Source organism: Diplotaxodon limnothrissa, linkage group LG10 (assembly GCF_057381915.1).
Source record: "Diplotaxodon limnothrissa isolate DT_005_m linkage group LG10, D_limnothrissa_male_GT1.1, whole genome shotgun sequence".
NCBI classification, from domain to species: Eukaryota; Metazoa; Chordata; class Actinopteri; order Cichliformes; family Cichlidae; genus Diplotaxodon; species Diplotaxodon limnothrissa.
This window is the reverse complement of record NC_140605.1, coordinates 27215729-27240498: the sequence shown is the minus strand read 5'-3', so window position 1 is coordinate 27240498 and position 24770 is coordinate 27215729. Positions and strand designations below refer to the sequence as shown.

Here is a 24770-nt window from a genome sequence, read left to right as displayed (position 1 = left end):
ATATATATATATATATATATATATATATATATATATATATATATATATATATATATATATACATTCATATTAGTATATATTATTAATATACTAATATATATATATATATATATATATACATTCATATTAGTATATATTATTAATATACTAATATATATATATTAGACAGTTATATATAGTATACGATACAGTTTACGATATACAGTGTACACTTTGTGCTTTGCCCTGCCTTAGGTTTACGCTGTACTTTCCCAAACTTTCCATTTGGGGGCGGCAAAGCCCCACAGACTTTCTGTCACTTGCAAACACATAAAATTAATAGAAGAAGAAAAAAAGCCATTCGATTGGTTATTGCTAGGGGACAAACAGCCTCTCACCAACCACTGTTACATCTTCAGCTTAGGTAGAAAGGCAGCTGTATACCATCCTTGGTGCGGCACAGTGTGAGGTCTATTTTGTCGCAGCTAAATCTGAGTAGCACTTTAGTCTTTTTTATTTTTTTGCGGTGCTTTACGCGACGGAGGTGTTGTAATATATTATAATGTAGCCGTTAGCCGTGGTTTGTTTATCTGGCGGGGTGGACAGAGCCGATTCTCCGTCTAGGTGAGTGAACGACCCTGCTAATGCGAGCAAGCTAGCTATGAAAGCTCTCTCTCTCTTTCTAGATATATAAATATACATACACGCACTTATATATGTTTTTGTATTCAGGCTATCCTGCTATATGCTGCTGTCAGGGTATATCTTCCTTCCATCTATAGCTGCTGCCATTGCTGCTGTCGGACTGGTTTTGTGTCTGCTGATGCTGGGCCTCTGGCACAGATTGCAGGCTGCCGTTCACAACAACTGTCATGTTGTTGCTAATGTAGGCGAGCCCGCTGTTTGTGTTGTGCTCTACAGACACAGTTGCACTGATGTTACTGAGGTTTACATTCATCTTCACCACGTGCAACTATTGAGTATCGATTAGAGCTGCAGGGGTGACAATTTTGATCGTTTTCCCCATTTACTCGGATATTAAATAAAAAAAAAAAAAAAATTAAAAAAATACCTGAAAAAAACTGCTGTTTACTACCGCACATTCCTGGATTTTTATGTGGCCAGACCTTCCAAACCCCATTTAATATACGATATGTCAAAGTAAAAGATGTGCCATTTTTGCTTTCACAAGAAATAATTAAATGATAATAAAAATAAATAAATACAACTTATGCTACTTTCTCTTTATTAAGCATTTGAGTAAATTGCTTTTTAAAGTTGCAAAAAAGGCTCCAGACATGCCGGACCATATGCACTCACCAGCTACATTACACCTTCCTAGTACCAGGTTTGACCCCCTTGTGCCCTCAGCAGTGCATTAATTCTTTGTGGCATAAATAGCTGGAAACGTTCCTTTGATTTTGTCCATAGTGACATGATGGCATCACACAGCTGCAGGTGTTTCATTTGCACATGTATGATGTGAATCGCCTGTTCCATCACATCCCAAAGGTACTGTACTGGACTGATTACTGTAAATGACATTTGAGTACTTGTTGTCATGGTCAAGAAACGGGTTTGAGGGGATTTGACCTTTTTCACATGGCACATTAGCTCATTAGAAGCACCTTTTAGAACATAGTCAGCAACAATACTAAGTGTGGTGTTTAAAAGACGTTCACATAGTATGACGGATCCAAAGTGTGCCAAAAAAAATGTCCCCCACATCTTTATAGCACCAATTTTTTACACTAAATTCAACAATCTTCTGTTGTCCTGTTTAGTTTTGGTGAACCTCATTTTCGTGTTCTTGGCTGTCAATAGTGGTCCTCGGTGTGGTCATCTGATCTTCTGCTTCAAGGTTCAACGTGTTATGCAGTCATAGGTCCCATTTGGCACCAACAGCTATGCTTCAGAGTCACTTAAATCTCCTTTATTCCACATTCTGATGCTCGGTTTGAACTTCCTCAGGCCGTCTTGTCCATGTCTGCATGCCTAAATGTACTGAGTTGATGCTGTGTGTTTGGCTGATTAGATATTTGTGTTAACTACCAGTTGAATGGGGGTAATAATGAAGTGGCTTGTGAGTATAGATTTAAACTTAACAATTAAGTGATGTATTTATTTTAAAAAGTAATATTATTTGTTTTAGTAATACTTAAAATTACTAAATTGTATTAAAAAACTATTTCTATACAGTGATGTTTTATTTAAGAAATGTAAGTAATTAAAGCAAAAATTAGGGGTCCATTCTCAGTGTGCTTGCAGTAAAGCCATCAAGTTTCTACATCACATCTGTAAACCTTCTGAAATGCTTGTGAGGTTTCAAATCCTGCAAACCTTGATCTCAAATGTCAGGTGCCTACTTTCAACTGTCCAACTAAAGCACAGTTTGTTTATTGATATATCCTTATACTGTTTTTCTTTTTTAGAATACTTGTTTGACTTGTCTGTGAGGCCCAGAACATCAAACTGGCTGAAATGGATGAGCAAAGTGTTGAGGTCAGTTTCACTGTTAGACTGCTATGATGTATTACATTATATATTGTATTGTATAGTGTATTACTTACCAAATTCATGTAATGTGCATGGTTTAATCTTCATAATCTGTGGTCTTGAGTTCTGTGGCTGTAGTCGGTTTAAAACGTTCTTCTGTCCCTGTGCAGAGCATTGCTGAGGTGTTTCGATGCTTCATTTGCATGGAGAAACTGAGGGATGCTCGCCTCTGTCCACATTGCTCCAAACTCTGCTGCTTCAGCTGTATACGAGTGAGTCTGTTTAGACATAGCAGCGATCAGAAAATGTTCTCCTCACTCCACAACTCTGCATTCAGTTTTTACAAGTATCTTAGTTTTTATCTAATCAATTTTGTGATGTGACCAAAATTACTGCGACTATGTGCAATGAACGTACAGTCTTGTTGCTTTTCTAATAGTTGTTTCAAAGACAAGGGCCACAAAACAACATACGTACTTGACAACCTTGGTTTTATAGAGGAATATAAACCAAATGCAACCAGTTGCCAACAATTTTTGTCGAGTCCCCTGTTACAGAAACACATGTTGCAAATGCTTATTAGCGCAGACTGACTCAGATTGCTTGCAGCATGTTGCTAGTCCGTTTTTATAGACAGCAGATTTTGCAAAACTTCGCCAACCTGTCCGTGAGTGATCATAGAATCAGACTTAAACCACAATTATTTGAGAGGTTGCCTCCAAGCAGCCAAACTGTGCAGCCACCTTGTGATTAAAAGTGGTCACCTGCTGGTTGAGGGTGTTTCACGCTCAGCCTCTGGGCAACCAACTGTTTTCATGCAACTACTTGAAATCAATCACTGAATGTGGGGAATAAATAAATAAAATAATGGAAGTCACCAGGCATTAGGCTGGTTTTTTTTTTTTTGTTTTTGTTTTTTTTTTTTCCAACTTGAAATGAGGTTGATGTCCTATTTTTACTCTAATGTGATTGAGCCATTAATGATAAAGCGATGAGACAGATAAGTCTGTTAAATCACACAGTTGGGATTTATGTAGAGCTTTTCCAGTCTTACTATCCAAACCCTTAAAGAACACACAAACATTCAGACAGCACTTTTAAAAAAATAATAAACTACACACTGTCCAGCACACCTGTGTATCTTTCAGCCCACCGTTATGTGTGTAAGATCTTCGTGTTTTTTATACATGTTATTTTTATCTTTGTAAAATTTGATGGTGACTGGTTTTGGGATCGGTCACGTGCTGCCACCGCTACTTCTTTCATGTTTTATAGCTACATTGATAAATACTGAGATGACTTATCAAGTTAATAACCACCAACAGTAACCACAGTTGTTACTGTTCCCTTTCAATAATATTTGGTCAACAGTGCAGCAGTGTGATGCCGATGATTCACATGAGTCAGTCTTTGCTTATCCTCACACTCAGTAGGATCAGTTTGTGTAGTTTAGTTTTTCTTGGTCTTTATAAGGAATGTACAAATAAGAAAAAAATATAAAATGTCCTGAATCATGAATCTTTGGCAGACTGTTTGTGCTGCTTGTATTTAAGCTGAAATCTCTCCTGTGTAACAGCGATGGCTGACGGAGCAGAGAGCACAGTGTCCACACTGTCGGTAAGCACCTGCTAACACACATCTACTTCATATAACTAATCACATTTGGTGGAATAATTCATGGTCCATGTGAATTTTGTTTGAACTCATAAGGTACCAGACCAGAGTAATGACTAAAAACAGTGTGTAAGAGCTATACAACTCACAATGTAACAGCGTGGAATACATATGAATTCGATGTGAGTTAATTCAGCAAGACATAAGCATATTATGTCTTTAGTATATCCTATGGGCAAGGAGAACACCAATAAAACTGATGAAACGTAGCGAAACAGACAAAAAGCCTCAAGATAACTTTCTGATCTGCTTCATAATGTTAGAATAGCTATGCAGTTATTAAAATATGTGTGTGCATTCTTTTGTACAGGGCTCCACTTCAGCTGAGGGAGCTTGTCAACTGTCGCTGGGCGGAGGAGGTCACCCAGCAGCTGGACACCCTGCAGCTTTGCAGCCTCACCAAGCATGAGGACAACGATAAAGACAAGTGAGTTCTTGACAAGTGTCTTTCAGTCCCAGTCCTGTTTTCTGAGTTGAAAGTGTTCTTGTCATTTTTATATCCCTGTCTTCCTTAAATTTCTCTTCATAAATCAAATCTTAATGCCAGAACTATGAAAAGTTATTTTAAGACGTTTTGTTCATTCTGTGTCACCATTGTTTTATATTTGTCAGGGTTTTGGTTTTTTTTTTTTTTTTTTTGGTTGGGGTTACTTATACATGCTCTGTGATGCTCAACTCAGAGAATAACAATCAAATTTGGTACAGTTGTGGGAAACAAACAGTGGTTGTCTTGTTGCTCTGCAGATGTGAGAACCATCACGAGAAGCTGAGTGTTTTCTGTTGGACCTGTAAGAAATGCATCTGTCACCAGTGTGCCCTGTGGGGAGGCATGGTAATGCTTCACTTATATAATAGTTGGCAAAGTCAGAAACGCTCTCATTAATGAGTTTTCCGCTACATAAAAGTCAGATGGCGTCCGGTGAATTTTGCTGTTTTGGTTGCTTCCAGCACGGCGGCCACACCTTTAAGCCCCTGGTGGAGATTTATGAGCAGCATGTGACCAAGGTGAAGGAGGAGGTTGCCAAGCTGCGCCGCCGCCTCATGGAGCTCATCAGTCTGGTGCAGGAAGTGGTGAGGACTGCTTTTTCTCTTATGAACAACAAATGCTCAATAGTTTGATATTTACTGTCCTGTCAGATCAAACTCCTTCTGTTTCGTGCACTCATCACTTTTCACCTTCACCTCTTCAGTAAATCTTTTTAACTGCAGATTCATATCCTAGTACATATTTGAATTCTTCTTGACATTCATGGGACTTGAGGGATGTTCTCTCCCTCAACTATGAAGAATTATTAATGGGTTGGCGAGTTATCTTGAGGCAAACTCAGTTTTCAGTATTACAAAGGTGTCCTTTCTTAGCTGTCTAGATCAGCGGTCCCCAACCCCCGGGCCTCGGACCGGTACCGGTCCGTGAGTCGTTTGGTGCTGGGCCGCGAGAGTTGAGGCTCAGGTGTGAAATGTGTGGTTTTCAGGGTTTTTATCGGGTTTCAGCGTTATTTTGTTATCGTTTTTATCGTTAACTCGGTCTTCCTGGGTCATTTCACGTGTGTTATGAATAAATCTTCTTTTTTTCGGTACCGGTACTAGTTTTATTTTGTTGTATTTATCCGCGACACCTTAAAGGCCGGTCCGTGAAAATATTGTCGGGCATAAAATGGTCTGTGGCGCAAAAAAGGTTGGGGACCGCTGGTCTAGATTACCACGATGAGTTATGCTGCTTTAAGTAGAGTTTAGATTCTCTGCTGAAGGAATAGGTTTTATATGTATTGCTGTATCTTACATGCCACTGTTATGATAAGCCAATGTGTTACACTGTCTGCCATAGGAATTTATACACATTCATTTTTTGATGCAGAAAATGCATAAATGTTTTTATTTTCTGACATTAATATAAAAAATAACTAGCATTTTTGTTTTGCACAAAGAAATAAAATCAGCTCCATAATCCATAGAGCCCAATTAATGACCCACTTGTAGAGGAAAGCTTAAGTCAAAGAGCCTGTGGAAATTGTTTTAACTTAGGACCTCTGAGGCCCACTTTAAAGTTTCAGGTTATTAATGTCAACTGGGTACAGCATGAAATGTCCCGACAAAGCACTTTGCAGTGTTTCTTGGTCATTATTTGTGTGATTACACTGCTACATTATTGTAGTTCGGTGGTGGGATTCAGGAGCACCTGAGGGTCACTCTGGCCTTCTCAATTTGAGCAGTGACATTAAAGCAAACAGCAGTGAACTCAGGGAACTGTTATCATGATACTCCTGAAAGATACACATAGATGAGTTGTATGAAGACTGCCTGTCTCTCTATCTCTCTTATGAAAGCATCCACTCTCTAACTGCTTCTTCACACGTATCGTGTCACCTGACATGATGGACAGAGTGAGACGAAAGGTGAAACAAAGAATAGATAATAATAAACTATAACACAATAAATTAAAATGCCCATAAATGCTGAAATAAATGCAAGTCAGTTACAAGGCAAAAACACTCAGTCTGTTTGCGTCATAGCTTGTGTTCAGTTTCAGTGTCTGTGGAGTCTGCTTTTGCTTTTTGTTTGAATATAATACGTCCTGCGAGAGGATGAGCTCACTCTCCTGTTTAAAAGGCTAAATGCTTTCTGTGATTGTGCCTGACTTTGTTGGTTTGTGTGTCTACTGAATGATGTATCCTGAGAGTTTTTAGGATGCTTCTATAGCCTCGGGATACCTTCATGTTTGTCTGTTAGACCAAAAACTTTGGACTGCATTAATCTGAATTCCATATCCCAGATTATCATAGTGGTCAAATTTTAGCTCTAGGTATATTGTGATTATACTTCCATTCGAAAATGAAATATCATCTTGATAAATCATATAAGTTGAATTATTTTGTTACCCCCAATTTCCTATGCTTCACATCCAACGATAGATGTGACATTGTGATATAGCGACCACAACAATAAAGTATCTACTGTACATTATAAAGCGCCTTGAGGCAACTTTTGTTGTGATTTGGCGCTATATAGATAAAATTGAATTGAATTGAACAACAGTCCTAATCAACACACAGGATTAGACTTCAAAATGATATCAAATCCGCAGCCTACAGTATGGGCGTGCTGTATTGCTGACATCCAGCAGATGGCACTGTTGTTTTAATAAAAGCTTGTCAGTGAAGTTGACACAGTGAACGCATATTTAACACAGTGTGTTTGTGTGTTTTGTTTGATGGTTCAGGAGAGGAACGTTGAGGCAGTTAGGGGTGCAAAAGACGAGAGGGTCCGAGAGATACGTAACGCCGTGGAAATGATGATCGCTCGTCTGGATAACCAGCTCAAGAATAAGCTCATCACCCTCATGGGTAGGACTCACACTGTGCACACACTCACTGTCAAAAGCAGATGTCCAGATAAATGTTTTTTTTTTCTTTTTTTAGCTTTTTATATACATTTTAACCTTCAATTTAATTAATTACACATCATTTCAGTGCATTGCTTTTATCTGAAAAAGAGCTGACCTCAAATCTTATTTTAAAAACATTTTTGACCACTTTCAAGCTCATTATTTCCATGTCTGAACACCTTGCCTACTTTTATGTAAAAATACTGAAAGAACTCTGGTAAGCTGAATTGAATGACTGGCTTTTAGGCTGCAGGAGAGGACACATTATTCTCATTTTCACCTGCATTTTTTTGACTTCACCAGAGTAGCTTTGCACGATTAACTGTTCAAAAAAATGTCCTGCAGCCCATTAGATGGTTCAAACTCTGTTTAGAACAAGGTCAAACAATTGTCTTCCGATTGGCTGAAAAGCAGGCGGGTGGGGCTTGGGCACTCACAGACAGAACTGCATGTCTGAGATGACCAGATTTCGGCTATCATACAGAGCCAGGAGTATTTTTAAAAAAATGAATGTTTTGCTGACGGGGTGACATAAAATCTTTTTACCATTAAAATATCATTAAACATGAATTAAGGAGCATTCAGCAGTATTTTGCAAAAAATAAGAGATGAAACTGCTGAAAAAACATATTTAGAGTTATCTGAAGAGAATGGTATGTTAGGGTCACCCTTACTAACTGTAGTCATTAATTAATATTCAGCAGTTAAATAAATTAATCCCAGTTCTGTCGCCACCTGGTTATGCATTCCCAATAGAATAAGCATCATTTTAACAGGTTAAAGACATATGGCAGTGTTTAGTTTTCTTGTTGTTGCAAGACTGGCTTTAAATGTGTCTAAAGGTCGAGACCTTCACCCAACAAAACACGCAGACTCCCCACTGAAAGCAGTGAGAGGCGCCCTTTATAGCTGCGGGTAATATACATATGAAATATTTATCTGGACTGAGTGGATCCGTGCACTTGGCGCCCACATACACAACCTGCACTCCCACACACTCTCACTCAGCAGCTTCCATCAGGGCTGACATTCAGCACAAGAGTACTGAAAATAGAACTGCGTTCCTCCCCATCAGGCCAGAAGACGTCCTTGACCCAGGAGACGGAGCTGCTGGAGTCTTTGCTGCAGGAGGTGGAGCATCAGGTTGGTCGTCTGCAGCAGATCAAAGCCTCCATTCATTTTTTTCCTACTGCATATTGTTAGTTGTGTAATATTAAAGCTGAGAAACCCCACACACAATACAGCAATACATGCTGTCTCATTGATTCAACACTATTCCAGTCTTTAAGGTCAAGGTATATTTTAAATCCTCTCTTATAGCAAGTGTCTGGTGCAATATTTTAAAAGTTTCAACTGTGCTGTTAACTGTTTTTAAAAAGGAAACGACTAATTTGAGGTCTATCCAAACAATACATCTGCAAGTTATAAAACCAAAAGTATGATGTAATGGCTGCAGAGCTGGTGAGAATTCACTGTAAGTGCTTTATTTTACACTGTGGGAACTTCTTTTATTCATTATTGAGTAGCAGAGCATGTTGCACGACAAATCAGGCGAGCAGGCATGTTGCATTTGCACGATTGTTTCTTACAATATGATGTGATGAATCATGAGCTTTTCTGCACTAAGAGTAGCAGCCAGAAAATATTACAGCACATTAAATACAGAAATACTGGCAGCGTTGAGGGATGGGTCATCTCATTTACCATCTTGAAGTTATTTTGTAAAATGACTCCAAAAAAGTTGCACTTTACTATTTTTCATAGATATTCATAGCATAAATGTAACATTTTACTAAATTACAATTACAATTTATTTTTTTTACAAAAGAATCAGATTTTGAGGGGGTCAGGTGGGAGACTGTTTTTTGTTTTAAGAAATGAACTTTTATATTCTGACTTTGCTTCTTTTGTTACTGAATTAAGTAAAACATTTAGTTGAATTTCAGTTAACTGTTTATTTTTTCTGAGCAAAAATCAACACATCATCGATTGTTCAGCTGCTTGCTGGCAGTAACGAGATGATTTTCCTGAATTGTGTGTATGCTGAACAGCTTCACTCCTGCAGTAAGAGCGAACTGATCTCAAAGAGCCCAGAGATCCTCCTCATGTTCCAGCAGGTCCACCGGAAACCCATGCAGTCTTTCGTCACCACGCCCGTCCCTCCAGACTTCACTAGGTAATATCCTCAGCTGCAACACCAGACGCTTTTCACGGTCCAGGGAGGATGCAACGAAATGCCTTAGCTACTAGGGATAACAAAAATTATCATCAATAATAAATGTTATGTGGCAGGAGATTCCCATTTGTTTTTTTTTTGTTTTTTTTAATCAATCGATTAAATTTTATGGCTCATAATACTAAAGGAAATAACCTGACAGTGACTGTAAACTACAGGTTAATTATTGTGCTTTTATGTGCAGTCATCTTTCCTCTTTGTGCTTTCAGTGAGCTGGTTCCTGCCTATGACTCCAGCACTTTTGTTCTAGTCAACTTCAGGTAAATCATCTCTGAGGCTGCATTTGGTCATAGAGAAGACAAACAAGGAACTCTCACTCTGACATACTGTCAGCTTCTTCCTATCTTCAAACACCATCCTTAAATTTTGTTGAGGATTTTATAAACTATGGAAAAATGTAAGGTACTTTTTAAAAATTTATTTAGCCTTTATTTAACTAAGTTCCTTGAGATTAAAATCTCTTTACACACTATTACAATGTTACAAGTTAAACTCAAATATAAATGCAAAATAAAATGAGTCAGAGTAAAAATAACCAGTTAAAAGCTTCAAATGGGAAATCTATCAAAACATCCTGATAGGGTTTCAGCTCGTTTGATATATGTTTGTTTGTAGCACCCTGAGGCAGCGGGCTGACCCGGTCTACAGCCCTCCCCTGCAGATCTCTGGCCTCTGCTGGAGACTCAAAGTCTACCCAGTGAGTTGATGTATGCCTTTTAAAACCTGGCTGCAGTTCTAGCTGACATCGATTGGTTATTGTGACTGTAGTAATTTAGACAGAAATCACGTTGTCTTTGCTAAAGCAGCACATGTCTCTGTGTTTCTGCAGGACGGTAACGGTGTGGTTCGTGGAAACTATCTGTCTGTGTTCCTCGAACTGTCTGCAGGACTTCCCGAAACATCAAAGTATGTAATATTTTGTTGTACATTGACTGCTCTTTCAATAAATTCCTCCTCTGCTCTGTTTTCTTTCTGTGACAATTTTTTATTTATTTTTTTTACAGTCAAGCCTGGGGCTAAATTGACTTGCGTAAAAGATTTATTTTCAAGTCCAATTTGAATAATTTACAGTTAACATGCAGGAAGACACATAGATTAAAAATGTTCAGTTATAATGCAGCCAGTGTTTTTCATAAAACCGTCAAGATTGTTTTAAAATGAAATGAAAATCTGGTCCTAATAGATGCACAGTATAACAAAAACCACTACATTACATGATATAGGATATTTGAAAAATGAGTTTGGCATCAGTGAGGAGATAATACTTTTTCTTTCATGTTTTAAAGACGTGTTACCGCTTCAACCAGGGGAGCAACAGGGGAACCCCTGATTGAATATTTAACGAGAAAACTGCATCAAATTTTGTCATTTTTAGCCGATTAATACCAAAATCAGGTGATCCTACTTGGACTCAATAATACTTGTGGCTTGAAAAACTAATCACTTCTAGTTTGGTGTGTTAAATATCCGTTCACTGTCTTTTAGTTCTTTAAAGAAATACATCCTCAAAAGTCCCGGATGAGTTCTGCTTTTGCTGCATTTCCTGTGTGTTGATATGCTCTTTGATATGCGTAGATATGAGTACCGTGTGGAGATGGTCCATCAGGCCTCCAGTGACCCCACAAAGAACATAATTCGGGAGTTTGCCTCTGACTTTGAGGTCGGTGAATGCTGGGGCTACAACCGCTTCTTCAGGCTTGATCTTCTAGCCAGTGAGGGATACCTGAACATGCAGACAGACACACTGGTCCTCCGGTGAGAACACGCACGCCCAATTCTAATCATGTAGAATCAGGTTGAGTTGGAGATCTTTTATCCCAGTGTGACTGAGTATCATTGGTTTTCTTTGCTCAGCTATCAGGTTCGCTCACCTACCTTTTTCCAGAAGTGCCGAGATCAGTACTGGTACATCAGCCAGCTGGAGTCGGCCCAGAGTGGCTACATCCAGCAGATCAACAATCTCAAAGAGGTACTCTGTCTGTCCGTGTTTGTGTTCTGTATTTATAGGCATGTTTTGTTTTTTTACTGTTTGTTGAATTTAGGATTCACTGACTCTCGTCAGCCATTGTTTTAGAGTAAACAGATTCCAAAGTTTTCAAAGATGCCAAAGTCTCTGAGTCACTCTGACTCATCTAGTTGGAGTTGCTGTCTGTTTATTTTGAGCTAAATAATATTCCCCGAATCTCTGTATTTCTGATTCCAGAGGCTCGCTATCGAGCTATTTCGCCGTCAGACCTCACGCAGCTCCTCGCCTCCTGACCTGAGGCTTGCTGCGGGCACCACGACCTCTGAAAGAGACCCTCGCTCGGTGAAGAGTGACGATGAGATTCAGACCACTTTGAGCAATAATAAGAAAGGAGAAGAAGAAGAGAGGACGCAACACGATGACTCTAATGTGAGGATGGAAAATACTGCTTGACTTTGAAAAAACAGCTGATTGCTTCTTAATGTTTTCTTATTCGAGAGGGTGTCTGTGCATAGCTGAGCTTATACAGGTTTTCTTAGGTGATGGGCATCATGTTTTCACTGGAGGTGTTATGACTATGTCAAAAACTACTAATTATCTAGTATTATTTAGGTATTTTATTTATTAAGCTATTAATTTATTGGTGTTAAAATTTTCTTTTTATGGGGCATTTCATTGAATTTTAATTAAAAATCAAATGAATAAGAGCTGGAGGTTTTGGGATCCAGCGTCTTCCTGTACGAGATACAGCTCATTAATTGCCTGGCTCCTCTGTTGTCCAGGAGCTGTCAGACGGTGACCTGGAGGTGGACTGTCTGACAGAAGAGGAGGTGAACCCTCTGGATGGCAGCAGCACTTCAGGGAGCTCCACAGCCACCAGCAACACTGAGGAGAATGACATAGACGAGGAGACAATGTGAGCACAAATGGCTTTATTGTGAAACTTTCTACAAAAAATGTGCTTGGTGGTAATTTGATAATGAAGGCTTTGGTTTCTTTGGTAAGCCGAAGAAATGGATACTAACAGAAATATTTTCACAGGTCCGGGGAGAATGATGTCGACTTCATCGGCAACCTGGACACAGAAGAAGGAGAGCTTCCTGATGACTTGGCTGGAGCCACGGGTATAATTTAAAACATTCATAAAACTGTTTGATTTGAGTTTCCCACAGCTGACATGTTTTTGTTTTGTTTTTTTAACACACAGCAGTGTTAAAAATGTCAGATGTCAGTTTTATCGTTATGTTCTTGAAGGATTATTTAACCTATGCAAACAGAAACAAACTTAGAACCATGATTTGTGAACACATGATTTATGCTGCTGAACAACAAAGAACTGTTTATTTTTTTACCCCTGCAAATTGTGTCCTGAAATAAGCTTTCATTAATTTGTTCTTAAGTATAAATCAGCAGGAGGAGAAATCAATAATGAATGACTATAAAGCAGAACACAATTTAAAGTAATATTAAATATGCACATTACTCAAGGTGTAATGTTGTCCATTTACAGCAGATGTTCTAAATAAGGACATTTTCACACATTAAAGTTGATTATAAACCTCTATTTCTTACTTAGAAATATCAAATGGAAGCTCTTAAATCAAAATACAAGTGCAATTTAGCCAGTCTTAATTCATATTACATGAAAGCATGATTTTAAAAAAGGAAAAAAAAAGATTTCTAAATGCTCGAGTTCTTCTTAGAGGGCTGTAACTTGTGGTTAATAGTATAAATGAATATGTTTCAGTTATTTAAATAAAATATGGTGTTTGTTCTCATTGTAACTCAGTAGGGCAGTTAAACCGTTAAATCTGATTATTTTCATGACAAAAATGTTCATCTAAAAGTTGCTACAAAAGCCCAGTGGGTTTACTGAACAATTCCCTCCATTTACGGAGTGTAACCATCAAATATTTATTGTCCTTTCTCAGATAAAGGCCCTGTTGTCTCCTCAGTTGAGGCAAATAAAAGTCAGCCTCTGTTTGAGAATTTTAGGAATCTATTTGTGTTGTTTGACAACTGTAGAGGCAGATCACAGCAATATGATGGTGGACCTCAAAGCGGCTCCTTCAGGCGTGTTTGACTGTGTTGGTGTTGAAAGGCATGAAGAGGATGAGTCAGTGTTGGTGCACCATGCCCCTCGCAGCCTGCCGATATAGAAGCACTTGGTGTCCGTGTGTGTACATGTGTGGGGAGGGGGTGTTAGATGTCAGAGTTGAACATATCTTTGCTGCATATTGTTTACATCCCACATTGGAGTAATTTTTATTTTTTTATGATTAGGTTACAATTCAGCGAGAGACTCCAGCCTGTTTTGTAACTCTGTTTTTGATGCAGGTTTCTTTGTCTGGAAAACCTTTAGAGAATTTTCTCTCCCAGCAGCTGGAAACTGGCCAGCCAGAAACTCATGTGGGCTGTACAGATAATAACATGTCTCACTGCTGCTTGAAACCAGATCAGTGTTTCTGTTGAGCTTCACTTAAACTTGAATCCCAGATTCAGTAGGTCTAAAGATTAAAAAAAGAAAAAAGGGGGAAAAAAAGTATTTTAAAAAATTTAAGAAGTTCAGACAGCTAAAACCTCCTCAGGCTTTTTGTTGGCAAATTTAACCATATTAAAAACTTAAGGACACAATATATCCTATAGACGTTTACTTTTGAATCAAGTTTTTATTTCAGTTAACTGAAAGGTTTTTCACAATGCCTTTTAGTTTAGTTTTAGTTACCTATAGTAACAATGAAGAGCACCAGATCTCCAACATAAAGAAACAGCTCAAATAACACATAAACATGAATATTTGGAAGGAGAAATGGAGCAATAATCACTTAAATAACCCCTTATTCCTCTTTTAATTTAAGCACAGCCACACATGAACCATATAAACCCTGTTTTTGTGTCTGATCTGCAGGCGGTTCCAACTCCAGTGTGCGATCATTACACCGTAGTGCTGCAGCTGCTGCCGGTCGTAGTACTAGTGGCAGTGGAGCTTCCGCTGCTGCTGCTGCCGCCACCGGTGCTGTTGGGCCAGGTGGTAACAGCCTCCTGGAGATCGACCCGGTCATCCTGATCCAGCTGCTGGATCTGAAGGAGCGCAGCAGCGTGGAATCCCTGTGGGGTCTTCAGCCTCGGCCTCCGGTGTCTCTCCTCCACAGCCAAGGTCTGTAGGCACGCTAACAAAATATCAGTCCCACTAAACTGGGAGTCATTACTCAAACTCTGACACAGGAGTTCCTCAAAATAAAAAACACTTTGTAAGGTCACAGGTTAGCATGTAAACAGCACTGGTTTCAACATATTTAAGTATAGAAAACACATGTAGGATGTTCTGTAGGCTTTGGGGATAAACGCTGTGTTTGCACAAGATTACCAGAGAGCCTCATGCTGATTCTTATCAGTCTCATCCTTTTTCTCTTTTGATGGATTTGAACTTGCTTTCGATATGAATCGGTTTTGCTGCTTTCTATGGAGAAGAAATACATTAGACCAAACTTTTCATTTTCAGGGTGGGAAAATTAAACTTACAGGAATCAGAAAGAAGGGTGCAGCGAACGCCAAGAATTTTGTGAAAAGAACAAAGAAAAAGACCAAAATCAGTTTTCTTGGGACTAATATTGTCCCAGCACCTCTGCTAGGAGAAACATTGGAGCTAATTTGTTGTGGATTTTTTTTTTTTCTTTAAAAATTGGTCAAAACCATTACCACCAGCATCCTTTTGTAACCACTTTCTCTTGACCTGTTCGATTAAAAGCGTTGAAGAAAGGTGGAAAGAGAAAAACAGTTTTTAGGGCAACAAACTACCCTCTCACCTTGTAACAGCTGATGTTATTAAGTCTGAAACGACAGTGATCTGAAGGACTACAAAAATCTCATCTTACGTACTTTTACAGGTCATTAAAAAAACAATATAAAGTAAAATAAGATGTTTGCCACATTGAGACCTTTAGTTCAGCAGTTTATTACGTGAAATAGGAAACAGACTGTTAATTAACATTTATGTGATCTGCACCACTTGTTGTGAGTTATAGGACGCTATCCTCTGCTAAAGGAGGTAATAAAGGAAGTATTGAAGTGTTTTCCTGAGTATCTGGAGAATTTAAACCGAACTTAGCATAACTGCCATGCAGTTTGTGAAAAGACTTTAGGTACATTTGATGTTTAACTTTTTCTCAGTACCAACAGGGAAGCTTCTGATTGGTCCCCGAACCACCATGCAGCTTGCGACCATAGCCCCAAACATAGTTTTAAGCTGTATATTTGGAGCTTCACCTTATCTGCTTCTCTAACTTGTTTCTTGTGTCTTCAGCTCATCCTCACTCGAGGAAGGAACGAGAGCGGCGTCCGCAGGTGGTGCGACGATCAGCTCCGGACTCGGGGGTCCTCATCCGCCTCAAGGCTCAGATGGCTGAGGTCCGCAGCAAGATGGCCGATGTCAAGAGTCAAGTGCTGGAGGTGCGGGGGTCAGCGGAGCCCAGGCCTGGCCCATCTGGGGCCTTCGGTGCTGAAGAGCTCCCGTCTCATCACGGCGATTCAGAGATGGCAGCTTGTCATAAACCCAGCGAGCTTGACATGGTGGGGAGAGCAGCTGCGACTCGAGCCAGACCCTGCCGCCCCGGTGAGGACTGCTGTTGCAAGCTGTTCAGTGTTAATGTGTAAACAGTGACAGTTTCAACCAAACAGGGAATCTGAGTTATCTGGTTACCCACGCTACAGTTGGTCCGTTTGATTATCTCAATCTCTGCCTGAGGAAATGAATTTATTGAATTCTTTTTGAAAAGAAAAAAACATTGTAGAAATGAAGAGCTGTGTGAAAACTATGCTGCTTCTTTTTGCATGGCATGTTATTCTGGTGGACAAAGTACACAGCAAATGTGCAAACCGGAATAGAGAGGACAATCTGTGTGGGTTGCCACACTGTCAGTTGTCAAGGGTACTCATATGTAGGGCTGTCCCGAATACTTTTGTTTAAAAAAAATTTTTGGGGGGGTGCTTTGCAAAAGCAAATGAACATAACAGAGAGAGAGCATCGTATCTGTGCTGGGAGATCACAGAAAATGTACATGATGACCTACAGATATTTTTTTCTTTAGCTTTTGAACAGTAAATCTATTGAATAGGTATAGCTGTTCATCACTGTAAAAATCCACCATGTTGCCCTGCAATCTTGAAAACAGTGACAAGTTGGACATTGCCGTTCTACCTAATCAGGTTTTATGTATCTTTTTAGAAAGCGGCCACATGCGAAGTAGTATGAATTGGCTAAACAACAACAGCAGTTGGTTATAAGCTAATATTTTCCAAGTTATACTCGAGTGTCGCAAAAATCGCACTCGCCTGCAGAGTGCAGATTAATGCACTACAGATGGCCAGCATTTTTAAGCGGACTTGGTCAGAAACATAAAATACTGCAAAATATTAAATTGACACATATCGTTTTTACCCATCAGCTGCAAAAGGCTGATGAGCTATTGCTGTGGGCTGGGTGGGCGGTGTGGACACCCGAGTTTGTGAACGTGATAACTCAAGAAGGAAGTCGCCTAATATTTTCAAATATTGATACCACAGGTACATCTACTAAAAATCTCAGACAACTTCAAAGCCTGGCGACTTTAACCTCAAGGTCAGAGGTCAAGTTTTCTGAAAATATTCTGAATGCAATGACATTAGAACAAGGCGACATAGGATTTTACCACAAGTGTATCTACTACAAGGCTAAGGGACAGCACTGGGAGCCACCAGTATTTTTTATTACTCATTTATTGCCAAGTGTTTATATGATTCCAATATGTTACATGTTACATGGTCTAAATTTTACTGTTTTTGAACAGGATGTTCACATTATATTCTCAGATATACGTATACTCTCAGAATCCACTAAGCTAAAACCTAACAGGTTAACATGCTCTTGCTGAGACTGAAGCAAGTTGACAGGTTGGCATAGCCTCAGTTTCTTTTTTTTCTGTGTCTTTTGGGAATTGGTCAGACGGCCCGGTGGCGCTAGTATCCGGCAGCCTCGCCTCTGTCAGTGCGCCCCAGGGCAGCTGTGGCTACAATGTAGCTTGCCATCACCAGTGTGTGAATGTGTGTGTGACTGGGTGGATGACTGAATGTAGTGTAAAGCGCTTTGGGGTCCTTAGGGACTAAGTAAAGCCCTATACAAATACAGGCCATTTACCATTTAATTACAACATTGAAAGTCAATATTTGCTGCTTCTTTGGATCCAACTAACCTTACATCATTTGTAGCTTTATTTATAGCTTATAAGGGAAATAAACTCTTTTAAACCCTAATCATTGCATAAAACTTGTAATATTGCCTGCTAGCTCTGGGAAACATCAGTGGATGATATTCAGGCTAATTTTTCATTGGAAAAATGTGCCCAGAGAAATTTTGGACTTTTTGAGATTCTATTCTGTCAGGACAGATTATGCTGTTTTTGTTTTGGCACAGTCTTAGGAAGAGATGGATTAGTTTACTTTCCATATTCCCCTATTACACTAAGCCAGGAAGGCCTGCCTCACTATCTTTAGATTAAACTCCAGATAACAAGGCTCACGGGACTTCTGCTGGCACAATCAATATGGTTTTTATCATTATTATTATTATTATTATTATTATTATTATTATTATTATTATTACATTTGTGTGTCTGTGTGCAGCCAGGAAGTCTCTGTCTCCTGTCCTGGACAGCAGCTCTCTGGTTGTGAAGAGGAGGAGTCCAGAGGAGATGGAAAAAGACCTGAGGGGAGCAGAAGCTGCTCTGGAGCTCAGCCTGCATCCTAAAGATGGGATGGGAGGAGCAGAGGGTAAGTGTATTCTTGTTGTTGTTGTTGTTGTTGTTGTTTGTTTGTTTTTTATTCTCCTTTAAACCTGCATAAAATCACAGCCAAGGTGTAACATTGTCCTAAAAAACCGAATTCAAATCTGAGAGAATGACGTGAACAGTAGATGTTGTAAAACCGAAACACTGATCTTTAAAGTGCAATAAAGACAAACGGCAGAGTCAGGTGATCATTTGTTTGTTACTTCGTCACTTCAGGTGAACATTTACAACTGTTTAGACAAAATATGGATAGAGAAGGGTTGATTTATTTATTTTTTTGATTTTGTTTTAGAGAATCAACAGTGATTGTGCGGAAAATTTAGGGTGCAGAGCTTGACTGCTTGAGTGCACTTTACTCAGTCAAGTATCCACCTGATGGATCCTGAAGTTTCTGCAGTTGATTTTTATATTTACTCTCCCCTGTACTGCTTCATTAAGACTTAAAATAGTTTGTGATTCTTTAGTTGCTTTTATGTTTTAACATCGACACAAAAACAGTAACACTTTTCTTTTATAAGAATTTTAAAAAAAAATCTGATTCCTGACTTTTATAGGTGACTTTATTAGATTAGCCTTCAGACGTGCAGTTCATGATCTCCCCTTTATGAGTCATGTAATCATCATAAATTATATATTGTGGTTTAAGAGGTTGAGCTTTTAAAACTTTTCATATCAGTATTATGGTGTGGCCTGCAGTTAGTTCACCTTTAAGACACTCTGAATATCATGGTAACAAAAAAACCCCTTAAAGGGTTTTAAATGAGGTTTTTCATTTGGGGAAAAAAAATCATCGTAACTCTCTTCCCAATACAGACAATATGTGATGACCTCCCCTGTACCCATAATGATTAGTTTTGACACCTCAGTATATATTAATAATGACCTAGTTTAATGACCATTAGAATAGTTTGTTTTTTTTTCAGGGGTAACTGTATAGGCGGAGACCACCTGCAGTAAACCCAGTCATTTTGTTCTATAAGCAGACACTGTTTGGTTCAGAAAAGGGAAACAAGGGTTACTGCTAGTAGGGTTTTCACGAGGTATAAAGTTAAGGCAGCAAATCACAGTGGTTTTTATTATCCACTGAACATTCTGTAGCACCACCATCTGATCAAAATAAATAGATATCCAAAGACATTATACACTCTCCTAAACCTGCAGTATGAAGGGATTCACTTACCCCAACACTGGCGATCACGATGAGTGGTTACACAAAGCTGGTTATGAACTTTTTTAGTTATCCCAGGGTTTCCTGATCTGCGTATGAACGTTTACGTAAAAATGGTTGGCGTTGCCAGCATCTGAACAATCACACTGTTAAGTGTATCAGCAAGTAAAGCCATAATACAGAATAAAAGTAACACAGCTGCTCCAGATGAGTCAGCGATGTGAGATAACCAATCACTCTACATTAATTTAATACATACAGCTCTGAATAAAAGAGCTACTATGTTAATGAAATTGAACTTATTTGAAGCTTGGAAAGAAAGTGCGCCAACTGTGTAAATATGTGTAAAGATACCGAAGATTAATTATTTTATTAAATAAATTTTTAAGTTGGTTTTGCATGCACACTGGATGTAAGGTCAACAAATACAAAGAAGTGCTCTGCTTGTAGAACAATAAAAATTATTCACAGCCAACAGAAAAATAATGAAACAATAAAATTGTCTCCGAGAATTTGTATTTCTTGCTGATCATCAGGGAAATGGAAAGAAATTAGATATTACTGTCTGCACACAGTGGTCCGAGGGTTTTTCCAGGAATGGTGATGCTGTTTTCCAAGGAATTAATCAGCAGGCGGTGATTTCATATCTGTTGATCTCTAATTATGCTCGCAGTTTAAGTTACCAAGCTGATATACCCTGATAAGAAGTGTGAACCTCCTCCGTGGTACAGAAAACCCAGGATGAACCTGGATGAGACAAAATCCTGCTTCATTGCAGAGGCATTTATAACTTATTCATAGTGGAATTTTCAAACTGAACGTCCCACGATCTTTGACGTTGATTCCCAAGAAACACTTTTCATGCTCCAAAGAAGATAAACTCTTCTGATTTTAATGAATCACGAGCAAGCCATGCCGAAAAAGGTCGAACTTAGAGATTTCTGCACACTCCTCAAGACGATGCTTACGCTAGTGCTTCTTTTATTCAGGCTCTAAGGAAACTTATTATGACAGTGTCTTCAGTGCTTCCAGATTTGATTTGCAGTTTAATGACTGATGGGTTCTGGGATTCGCCAGCAGGGCTTTTTTTTTTAGAAAAATAATACACAATATTACTTTATGGTCACACCCACTCAGCTCCCTGTTTTATCTTTTCTTAGCACATTCCCACTTTTCCATCACGTGACTTGGCTTTTGTCTTCATTCCAGGAGTGCTGAAGGCTGACAGCCTCCAGGGACCCCTGGTGTCTCTCAGCACCGCATCAGAGCAGCCCTCCACCTCTAAGCAGCAATATACGATGGAGCAACAGCTATACGGGGCCTCGGGGTCCAGGGAAGACATCTTCACCTTGGCAGCATCGAGCTACATGGCTTCAAGCAAGAACTGTGGCAGCAGGAGCCTGGGGTACGACCCAGAGACTCCTCACGCACAAGAAAAATTATATCTGCAAGAGACAGCTGTGTAATGGAACGCCAGGGTCCCATATGTCTTTCATTTCTTCCCGCTGCAGGGCAGCTGCGTTGGACTGTGAATCTGAGAGCTCAGGAAACTCCCATCAGTCCTTGCCGGAGGTGCCGTCTGCACAGCTGCTGTCATGTGAAGGTTGGTTCACCTTCTAACTGTGAGCCTCAGGAGTGATTGTGTTTGATGATTTGGATTGGCTCTCTGTATACCAGGCAGGGTTTTGTGCGTCATGCTACAAGGCCGTGTCCCCATCAGTCAGTCTAATTTAGTCTTGGTACAAGTTTGCAAAATTGAAGCTTGATGATACTTTCTTTAATTAAAAAAGAACATCTGGCACTCAGCATACTTTAAAAAAGGAATCATTCCCCTATTCTGACTGATGGTCTGTGAAATCCATCAATTCAATAAGAATTCTCCATCCATCCATCTTCATCCGCTTTATCCGAGGCCGGGTCGCGGGGGCAGCAGCCTAAGCAGAGAAGCCCAGACCTCCCTCTCCCCAGCCACCTCCTCCAGCTTATCCGGGGGAACACCAAGGCGTTCCCAGGCCAGCCGAGAGATATAATCTCTCCAGCGTGTCCTGGGTCTGCCCCGGAGCCTCCTCCTGGTGGGACATGCCCGGAACACCAACCCCATGAGGCGCCCAGGAGGCATCCTTGTCAGATGCCCGAACCACCCCACGTGGCTCCTTTCGATGTGGAGGAGCAGCGGCTCTACTCTGAGCCCCTCCCGGATGGCCGAACCTCTCACCCTATTTCTAAGGGAGAGGCCAGCCACCCTTCGGAGGAAGCTCATTTCTGCCGCTTGTATCCGTGATCTCGTTCTTTTGGTCACTACCCACAGCTCGTGGCCATAGGTGAGGGTAGGGACGTAGATCGACGGGTAAATTGAGAGCTTCGCTTTTACACTCAGCTCCCTCTTCACCACGACGGACCGGTGCGGCATCCGCATCACTGCAGCCGCCGCACCAATCCGTCTGTCGATCTCCGGCTCCCTTCTCCCATCACTCGCGAACAAGACCCCGAGATACTTGAACTCCTCCACTTGGGGCAGGAACTCATCCCTGACCCGGAGTGGGCACTCCACCCTTTTTCCGGCTGAGAACCATGGCCTCCGATTTGGAGGTGCTGATCCTCATTCCCGCTGCTTCACACTCTGCTGCGAACTGTTCTAGTGCGAGCTGGAGGCCCTCACCCGATGAAGCCAACAGAACCACATCATCCGCGAAAAGCAGAGATGAGATTCTGAGGCCACCGAAGTGAAAGCCCTTCGCTACTTGGCTGCGCCTAGAAATCCTGTCCATAAAAATGATGAACAGAATCTGTGACAAAGGGCAGCCCTGGCGGAGCCCATCACCCACTGGGAACGAGTCCGACTTATTGCCAGCAATGCGAACCAAGCTCTTGCAGCAGTTGTATAGGGATCGAATGGCCCGTAGCAATGGGCCAGACACCCTATACTCCCGCAATAAGAATTCTGTAACACTGAATTATGAGCGTGCCTGAGAAGTTGGAACTTAAAGAGTTCTGCACACGTGTAACAGTCTCATTCTTTCTCGTCTCGTCTGCAGATCAGCCGGCATCTGTCCTGGTGACGGCTACAAGCAGCGACAGCGACACTGAGGACGAGGCCCTGCAGAGCAACAACTCTCGCTACGACAACCACACTCCACCCTGCACAGGTAACCAGCACACACATCATGAAATGAGGCAGAGCCAAGGTGCATGATGTAGATACTAAAATCATTGTTCAGATTCTGCAGAATCTGTTAATGTTTCCCTTTTTTCTTTGGTGGTTATCATCTCTACACACTCCTCCCTCTCTTTCTGCTCTAGCGCTTTTTTGGTATGTGCGTGTATAGTATACATGTACAGTCATGTACAGAGTTCGCAGCTTCAGTCGTTCGCAGACTTTTCCTTAGACTCTAAATAATAATCGTTCATGTACAGCCTTGCACATCCTTTACTATTTTTTATTTATTTATTCTTTTTTTTTTTTTTTTTAAGGAGAAGGCAGATTGGGATGGTGTACCACCCCTGTATTCAGAAGCAGGAGGTTTAAAGGTAGCCAGTCCAGGGGTGTTATTCATTTCTCCTTACTGCGTCTCTGGCAGATGGAGTCCAGCATTCCTGCATCATCAGTTTACCACGTGTAGCCATCTCGAGTGTTTTGCTCAGTTTTCTTGTGTTTTTCATTTTGTTCTTCTTAAAGCTCTATGATGCTGCCCAAATGCATATTTAGGGTTTAAACTATTTTAAAGGCATTTATAGGCATTTTCTTTGACCACATCCAAAATCCACAGTTTTCACAGTTCGCTGGTGCTCTTGGAACATAATCCCCGCAGATTTTGGGGGGCGACTATATTTGATGAGTATTAGTACCACTTCTTTTTATTACTTTTTTTAAAACATGAGAGCAACTGGATGAGGTGAGTGGGATCCCACAGGGGTGGTGTGTGAGACAGCAGACTGTTATCCAGCAAAAAGGATGCACATCATCAGAGAGACTAATGATTTCGACCCTGGCAGTTTTTGTTTTGTTTTTTTCCCTCATCTGTATATTTGTGGATTACTGATAGCTAAAATAATTTAATAGTCAGATGTTTGGGAATTTCCTGGTACTTTTTGTCTCCTGTTCAGATGCTGATTTTGTGTTGTAATAGTGTTATGAGTAACACACAGATTGGCGTGTTTTTCCTCCTTACTTCTTCCAGGAGAGCAGCTCCTGTCTGATGACATGAGTCTACCTGCTGACAGGTGAGCGCAGAAGGGCGCCAGCTTCACGCCATAATAACGATGCAATAATGGCTGGAGAGGACACACATGCTAGTTACACACAGCTGTAGAGTAGAAACTATTTGTTATGCATGAACTGAAAACAAACACTTGTTTTTTTTTCTTAGAGTTTCCTGAATGTCTTTATTATAGGACCATGGCAGAAGTTAATGAAATAACTGTTAAGAGCGTCACTTCATGTTGTGCAGAAACAACAGAGCTGCTCCCTTCAAGACAAACAACATCACCGTTTGCGTTTAAAGTTGTTTTTCTCTGTTCTGGGTTTGTCTTCATTCGGGGGTTTGACCCCTCGGTGCTGCTTTTTGCTCCTCAGTGTGGCTGTTATATAGCAGCACTGGGTTTACGTAAGTCAGTTAGTCTCATTATTTAATAGCCACGTACTAATGGCGACACTGCTGTTTGTTTAATGACTGAATTTCTAACAGTGTTAGGTGCATAGAAGCAGGACTGCAGTGCTTTTTAGTCACTTTATTTAATTCCTTGTGTATAAATGCTTTTCTAAGTCTGGCCTGTCTACAGCATATATATGTAAATAATATGTAGCCTGTCAATAAGAGTTTAGTGTTTCTACTGCTGTGCTGTTCATGCTGAGTTCAGTCTTCCTGCCCTTCAGGCCCAGCACCTTCTCCTCTTCCTTCACCCACTCGGCTCTCTTTATCCACCGCTCAAACGCTTCGTTTCAGACACACAGTTTTTTGTTTTTTTTTGTTCTTTTTCTCGAGGTGAACCATTAGCTTTCCTTGTAAGTCATGTAAATGTCTTCGCTCTTAATAACAGCCGCGTCAGAC

General features: G+C 40.3%; 1 protein-coding gene across 1 annotated transcript; it reads left to right on the top strand.

The window, feature by feature from the left end:
* Nucleotides 1-423: 423 nt before the first annotated feature.
* Nucleotides 424-24698, top strand: trim37 (tripartite motif containing 37). The gene is made up of 25 exons (XM_085364032.1): nucleotides 424-603; nucleotides 2412-2481; nucleotides 2646-2747; nucleotides 4052-4092; nucleotides 4460-4576; nucleotides 4894-4981; nucleotides 5098-5220; nucleotides 7367-7490; nucleotides 8607-8674; nucleotides 9583-9707; nucleotides 9977-10027; nucleotides 10383-10464; nucleotides 10597-10673; nucleotides 11343-11522; nucleotides 11622-11736; nucleotides 11971-12162; nucleotides 12516-12649; nucleotides 12775-12857; nucleotides 14642-14890; nucleotides 16037-16345; nucleotides 18391-18537; nucleotides 20932-21127; nucleotides 21234-21325; nucleotides 22758-22868; nucleotides 23901-24698. The coding sequence occupies exons 2-25, from the start codon at nucleotides 2461-2463 to the stop codon at nucleotides 23945-23947; spliced, it is 2874 nt and encodes a 957-aa protein (XP_085220158.1). The 5' UTR covers nucleotides 424-603; nucleotides 2412-2460; the 3' UTR covers nucleotides 23948-24698.
* The last annotated feature ends 72 nt before the right edge of the window (nucleotides 24699-24770 follow it).

Bases quoted from the DNA above. Each gene is read 5' to 3' on its own strand.
- trim37 (XM_085364032.1), top strand. From the start codon at position 2,461: ATGGATGAGCAAAGTGTTGAG. The intron at 4,577-4,893 runs GTGAGTTCTTGA...GTTGCTCTGCAG, and splicing joins GAGGACAACGATAAAGACAA to ATGTGAGAACCATCACGAGA. The intron at 8,675-9,582 runs GTTGGTCGTCTG...TATGCTGAACAG, and splicing joins TGCAGGAGGTGGAGCATCAG to CTTCACTCCTGCAGTAAGAG.